The following is a 7,081-nucleotide window of genomic DNA, read 5'->3' as shown; positions in this document are numbered from 1 at the left end:
GGATGGAATGAAGGCTAGGAGGACATGAGCCAAAGTAAAGTAGACAAGACTGGAAGTCAGGTTTCTGTAATTTAATCTACGTTTAGGGAATTGAGGTCAGAGATGAAGGAATAAGATACCAAGCCCTGTGGGCTGCAGTCTGAAGCAGGTGCAGGAGGCAGGAAACAGGACACAGAAAGCAATGACATGACAGATGGGCTGTGATACACGCAGTGGCAGGGTGCTCCAGGGAGGGGCTGGGGAGGAGGCCATCTCTGGCCAGATGGTGATGTTCAAGAGGCTTCCAGGAATAGCCGGCCCCGGGGCTGAGAGTGAAAACAAGCATTGTACGGACAGTTCCACTGGAGAAAGTTGTCAAAGTTGAATTGCCCTGGATTGAAAATTTGGGAACTGCATGTGGCAAAACTTAAATATCAACTGCGGGGAGGTGATGAGGAGCCAGAAAAGTAAAAAGGGGATGCTCAGAGGTGCTTTTGGAAAAAAAAGTCTCTGGCAGTAGGGTAAACAGAGTCCACAGGCCCCACGTGGAAAGAGATGCTGGGATTGAGCTCTAAGAAGGGTAGCAGGGGTGGGGAAGCGGGACCATGGTTCGGTGGCACCACAGGGGTCAGATGACAGAGCTCTCTCCCTGTGGGAGAGAGAAAGGGAGGGGCTGAGGGTGTGTCCTCTGTATCTGCCTAAGGGGATGGGGTGGATGGTGATGTCCTGAGCAGAGAGGCAGGGAAATCAGGAGATGGGCGTGGTTCAGGGCAGAGGTGTGTGTGGGGGGGCACAGATGCTGAGTTCTGTGTGGGCTGAACTGAATCAGAGGTGCTGGGAGATCACTGTGGGGAGATTGGGGGTCTGGAGGTAGGAGAGAGCTCTGAGCTTAGCAATGGTTGTGGAAACCAAGTGAAGGGTTGAAATCACCCCAAGGTGGGGGTGCAGAGGGGAGAGGAGGGCAGGGAGGAGGGACCTTGCATATCTCCTCCATGAAAGGCCACCCTTTTCTAGAGCTGCTCTGTCCATTACAGAAGCCACACGGCTATTGAGCACTCAGTGTGAAGGGTTAAAAAGTACAGACCAGATCTTGGAGGGAAAAAGAAATGTAAAAATATTTAATTAATACTTTTGTATGACTCCTTGTTGAAATGCTAATATTTTAGATACATCAGGACAAGTAAAATACAGTAGAAAAATGAATTTCACCAGTTTCTTTTTACTTTTAAAAATATGTCAGCTAGGAGATGAAAAATTACACATGTGGCTTGCCTCATATGGCTATCGGATGACACTGTTCTAGGCCCTGAATCCCACAGGGTGAGTGTTGAGGAAAACAAGCAAAGCAGAGTGGGAGGGTGGAGACCAATGTTTGCAAGATGCTATATGACTCACTGTAACCGGTGTCTGTACTGCGTGAGATTTATCATGGCATGTATTATCCCCCAAACTGAGTTGCCCACAGTTATTTCCCCTTCCTTGGACTTCCTATGAGAGGCGAGTTATGCAGCATCTGCTGTGAAAGATGGTGTTTTCAAGAGAGAAGTATCAGCCTGTGAGGTGATCAGAAGGATGCCAAAGAGCAGGGAGGACAAGCAGGAAGAGGAAGGGGGTGGTCTGGGGCTTTAGAGGGGTGGGCGAGAGGAGGCAGAGACCCAGGGGAGCACCCCCTGCCAGACTTCGGCCTCTTGGACAGAGCTCACTCCGCAGGCCGCAGGCGGTAGCGGAATCGCACCTCGTGGCTGGGCTGTGTGGTGCCAAAGCCCCAGCGCTGGGGGTCCACGGGTGGCACAGGTGTGGCAGGGTCCACCAACTCCAGGTCAAAGTTCATGACCATGAGCAGGATAAAGAGCTTCATCTCGTTGAGGGCCAAGAACCTCCCAGGGCAGATGGAGACACCCGAGCCCCACGGCATGGTATAGTGGCGGATCTTCTTGCCTGCCTTGTAGAAGTCTACTTTTCGGCTGCCACTGGGGGTGAGGAAGCGATCGTACCTGAAGGCGGTGGGCTCGGGGTGGATGTCGGGGTCCATGTGCACTGAGAGGTAAGGGAAGAGGGCCAGGATGTCTCCATTGCGGAGCAGGTACTCCTGCCCACTGGCCATCTGCAGGATCTGGTCATCGTTCACCACCCTGAGGAGGGTGGGCGAGGCCCTCAGCCGCAGTGTCTCTTCCATCACACTGTCCAGCACCGGCATGTGGTGCAGGGCACCGAACTTGAAGGACTGCTTAGCCTCCAGCCTGACCTCTCCCAGGAGCCGGGTGGCCTCCTCCCTCACAGCCCGCATGGCCTCTGGGTGCTTCAGGAGGAACAAGAGGGCCCAGAAAGAGGTCGGCCCTGTGTTCCCCTGGGAGGCCCAGAGCATCATGAAGTTGAACTTGTCCTGCATGGCTGGGGAGACACCCTGCTCCCTCAGAAACTGAAGCATGTAGGTGATCCAGTTGCTTACGCCGTACTTCTCCAGGTTGTGTTCCACCGAGAGTTCCTTATGGAAGAGACGCTGGAGCCGGCCCACTTCCAGCCACTCCCGGGGCCCCAGCAGGGAGTAAACAAACCGGGGGAACAGGCGGTCATACTTGCGAAACTCCAGGAATAGCTCCTCTGCCTGCAGCAGGTCCTGCTCCTTGTCCTTTGTGTAGCCGAACAAGCTCAGGTAGCCAGCCTTGAACAAGATGTTGTAGCAGAAGTGAAAGAGGCCATCCTCACGCCAGTGGTGGGTGTCCAGACTGGGGCCTGTGGGCCCCAGCATAACCAAGGACAGGGTGTCTAACATGACTTTGTTGAGCTCCTCCAAGCCTTCCCCCATGAGGTGCTTGGTGCTGGCTGAGTGTATCATCCTATAGTCTCCCTGCACAGAGCGGTATCCAAATACCTTTAGCACCAGTTTTTGAGCGTACTCCACAAAGTCTAGCTTCCTCTGCGCATCCTTGAGGATAGGGCCAAAAGACAGAGGGTCCATGACAAAGGTGAAGTACTGGCCCCCTAGCTGTACCGTGAATATGTCCCCATGTTTGGCCTGCATGTGCCTCAGAAATTCGAACATATTCTTCCGGAAAGCCATGGCATGGCCCAGCCAGGGCACGGGGCCCTTATCCAGAGGGGGCTCCTTGGGTCTTCGTTGCCGGAGCAGCCCCCGAAGGCACAGATATCCCACAATGGCCACTAGCAGGGCTCCCAGCGCCGGACCCCAGAGCACCATGGCTGGTCTGTTCCAGGTTGAGCTCTGGATGTGCTGTTCTCTGGGTGCCAGAGGATTTGGGAGGACAAAGTGGGGATAGAAAGGACTTCCTACCTGGACCTTGCCCTGTGGCTGCAAGTTGCTGTAAATAAAGCTGGTGAGACAGTACCCGAGAGCAAACCCTTTCCCTTGATTTTGTTAGGACCTAGTCACGTGAGAGGAGCAGGTGGGAGGAAGCAGGAGGAAGGCCAGAAGGAAGCCTCTTGCTATGGTCACAGCCCCCGCAAGAGCTTCAGACTTTGTTCCAACCTTTCCTGACACGGTCCAGCATTTTCTCTGCCAAGACTTCTTTGACCCAACGCCCGCCCTTGTGACTTACTGACCACTCACTCCTTTATTTACTCTTGACTTCATATGTCCATTAATTTGCTAGTTTCTTCAACAGAAATGCACGAAGTACTTACTAAGTTTCACATCCACCTCTTCCTCATTCTTTAAAAGACCCACAGACTCTCCCAAACAGAGGCTTCTTCAAACACAAGCTCAGACTTGAGTCTCTGAGTCTCTCGCCAACTGGCTTGCACACTTCTCTACCAAGAAATACAGAATGTAAATCATGGAATTATGAAATGTCAGAGATGATAGGGACTTCAAACCAACTGCTTTACTTCACAAGAAGGATCTCGGTACAGAGTGTAGCAGGGACTTTTTCTGACAGTGGCCCTGGCTTGGGTGAGGTGAGTTGACCATTTACTAGGGACCTTCAGTGACATGTCAGGCTAAGACCCTGTCAGCAGGCCCAAGAAGAAGAAAACTACTGTTGGCTCTTAAGACTTTGGTTCAGCAGCCTAGCTCATTGTAGCAATATATGAGGTTCAGACTGAATTCAACCAGTTGTGACAACCCTCAAGTTACTCTTTAACTTCTGAAATGACCTGCAAACAGGGACTTTGTCTCTTCAGACAATCATACGATTTCTCTTGAGTGAGCTCCCATGTGTAGCTCCTCCCACTAGGGAGCTGAAAATATCCACACTCAGCATCCATGAAGTCCTCTCTGGCTGCTCAGGGCAACCACAGCAAGTACTCAGCTCCAACAACTCTTCCCATCCTTAGGATATGGTCAGAAAGGGAATTCCCTGGTGGCCCACTGATTAGGACTCTGCTTTTACTGCTGTGGCCCGGGTTCAGTCCCTGGTCAGGGAACTAAGACCCCACAGGCTGAGGGTCTGCCAAAAAAAGAAAAAGGTCAGAAACTGTGAGTCAAGTCCAAAGAGCTTGACTTTGTCCCTCAGTATTTTTAGTATTTTTTTGTATTTTGGGATTCGGATTTTTTTTTTTTTTTTTGGTCGTACCATTTGACTTGTGGGATCTGTTTCCCTACCAGGGATTAAACCTGTGCTGCTGTTTGGGAGCTTGGAGTCTGAACAAATGGACCAACAGAGAGGTCCCTGTCCCTCAGTTTTTAATGGATGGCAGCCCCACCTGGCTTGTCAGCAGTAAAGAACCCACCCATAATGCAAGAGCTATGGGTTCAATTCCTGGGTCAGGAAGATCCCTTGGAGAAGGAAATGCCAAGCCACTCCAGTTTTCTTGCCTGGAAAAATGCCGTGGACAGCCCATGGGGTCAAAAAGGAGTCAGACACCACTTAGCAACTGTACAACAACCACCACTACCTTACATTCATTCTTTCCTTCATTTATTCATTCATTCTCTCCTTCATTTATTCACTTATTCACTCACACCCACTCATCCATTCATTTCCTCCTTTCTTGGAACAGCCTTGTCTATCCATTTAACAGATACCTGCTGTGCACTTAAACCAGAAATTTTGCTGCAACCCTAAATGAGACAGACCTGGCCCCTGCCCTCTTGGAGTTTATGGCTTCCACCAAAGAAGCATATAATCACAATTGTGTTAAGTGCTACAAAGAAGGGCTGAACAGGAAGGAGGATGGGGAATCAGGGAGGTTGCACTGATCAGGATCATTAGTGGAGGACAACAAGACCAGGTAAATGTGTGCTGTGTGTAAGGATATAGGGGACATTCTTCTAAAGCAAGTGGCGGGGTCATCTCAAGAGGGCCAGTGTGGCCAGAGTGTTCAGAGCGGGAGGAGTCTCCAGCTCAGTGCAAATTTGAGCTCTGACCAATCACCATTGCACTGAACTCTTCTCACGCCAGCAGGTCCAGCCACTCTTGTGTATATGGGGCCAGCCCACCAGGGCCACTGAAGGGTGGCCTGTCCCCGGGTGTTGGCCCAGGCGCTGCCCTCCCAACCCTCTGGAGTGGCTGGGACCCAGCGGTCCAGAGTGTGCGCTGCAAGCCTATGGCAAGTCTCAGCCTCACACAGTCCAGCCGCAGCTGCAGGGCAGGGTGGGGGCGGCATCACAATGGACTTGCAGGGCAGTCCGGGAGCCTTGGAGTACAGAACGAAGCAGGGCAAAGGCTAATAGAGTTTTGCCAAGAGAACGCAGTGGTCATAGCAAACACCCTCTTCCAACAACACAAGAGAAGACGCTACACATGGACATCACCAGATAGTTAATACCAAAATCAGATTGATTATATTTTTTGGAGTCAAAGATGGAGAAGCTCTATACATAAGTCAGCAAAAACAAGACCGGGAGGTGACTGTGGCTCCAATGATGTACTCCTTAGTGCCAAATTCAGACTTAAACTGAAGACAGTAGGAAAAACCACTAGACCATTCAGGTATGACCTAAATCAAATCCCTTACCACTATACAGTGGAAGTGAAAAATAGATTCAAGGAATTAGATCTGATAGAGTGCCTGAAGAACTATGGACAGAGGTTCGTGACATTGTACAGGAGGCAGTGATCAAGACCATCCCCAAAAAAGAAATGCAAAAGGCAAAATGGTTGTCTGAGGAGGCCTTACAAATAGCTGAGAAGAGAAGCGAAAGGCAAAGGAGAAAAGGAAAGATGCTAATGCTAATGCTAAGTCACTTCAGTCGTGTCCGACTCTGTGCGACCCCATAGACAGCAGCTCACCAGGCTCCCCCGTCCCTGGGATTCTCCAGGCAAGAACACTGGAGTGGGTTGCCATTTCCTTCTCCAATGCATGAAAGTGAAAAGGGAAAGTGAAATCTCTCAGTCACGTCTGACTTTTAGTGATATACCCATTTGAATGCAGTGTTCCAAAGGATAGCAAGGAGAGATAAGAAAGCCTTCCTCAGTGACCAATGCAAAGAAATAGAGGAAAACAATAGAATGGGAAAGACTAGAGATCTCTTCAAGAAAATCAGAGATACCAAGGGAACATTTCATGCAAAGATGGGCTCAATAAAGGACAGAAATGGTATGGACCTAACCGAAGCAGAAGGTATTAAGAGGAGGTGGCAAGAAGATACAGAAGAACTATACAAAAAAGATCTTCATGACTCAGATAAGCATGATGATGTGATCACTCACCTAGAGCCAGACATCCTGGAATATGAAGTCAAGTGGGCCTTAGAAAGCATCACTATGAACAAAGCTAGTGGAGGTGGTGGAATTCCAGTTGAGCTATTTCAAATCCTGAAAGATGATGCTGTGAAAGTGCTGCACTCAATATGCCAGCAAATTTGGAAGACTCAGCAGTGGCCACAGGACTGGAAAAGGTCAATTTTCATTCCAATCCCAAAGAAAGGCAATGCCAAAGAATGCTCAAACTACTGCACAATTGCACTCAATCTCACACACTAGCAAAGTAATGCTCAAAATTCTCCAAGCCAGGCTTCAACAGTACATGAACCGTGAACTTCCAGGTGTTCAAGCTGGATTTAGAAAAGGCAGAGGAATCAGAGACCAAATTGCCTACATCTGTTGGATCATCAAAAAAGCAAGAGAGTTCCAGAAAAACATCTATTTCTGCTTTATTGACTATGCCAAAGCCTTTGTGTAGATCACAATAAACTATGGAA

General features: G+C 49.8%; 1 protein-coding gene across 1 annotated transcript; it reads right to left on the bottom strand.

Annotated features, from left to right (window-relative positions):
* Positions 1–56: 56 nt before the first annotated feature.
* On the bottom strand, positions 57–3,362 carry LOC113880716 (5-beta-cholestane-3-alpha,7-alpha-diol 12-alpha-hydroxylase). The gene has a single exon (XM_027523232.1). The coding sequence runs from the start codon at positions 3,176–3,178 to the stop codon at positions 1,679–1,681; it is 1,500 nt and encodes a 499-aa protein (XP_027379033.1). The 5' UTR covers positions 3,179–3,362; the 3' UTR covers positions 57–1,678.
* Positions 3,363–7,081: the final 3,719 nt, after the last annotated feature.

Source organism: Bos indicus x Bos taurus, chromosome 22, assembly GCF_003369695.1.
Source record: "Bos indicus x Bos taurus breed Angus x Brahman F1 hybrid chromosome 22, Bos_hybrid_MaternalHap_v2.0, whole genome shotgun sequence".
Classification (NCBI taxonomy): domain Eukaryota; kingdom Metazoa; phylum Chordata; class Mammalia; order Artiodactyla; family Bovidae; genus Bos; species Bos indicus x Bos taurus.
This window is presented reverse-complemented; position numbering and strand designations above follow the sequence as displayed.

What these genes read in the sequence shown, in the direction of transcription:
- LOC113880716 (XM_027523232.1), bottom strand. Translation starts at nt 3,178, where the DNA reads ATGGTGCTCTGGGGTCCGGCGCTGGGAGCCCTGCTAGTGGCCATTGTG.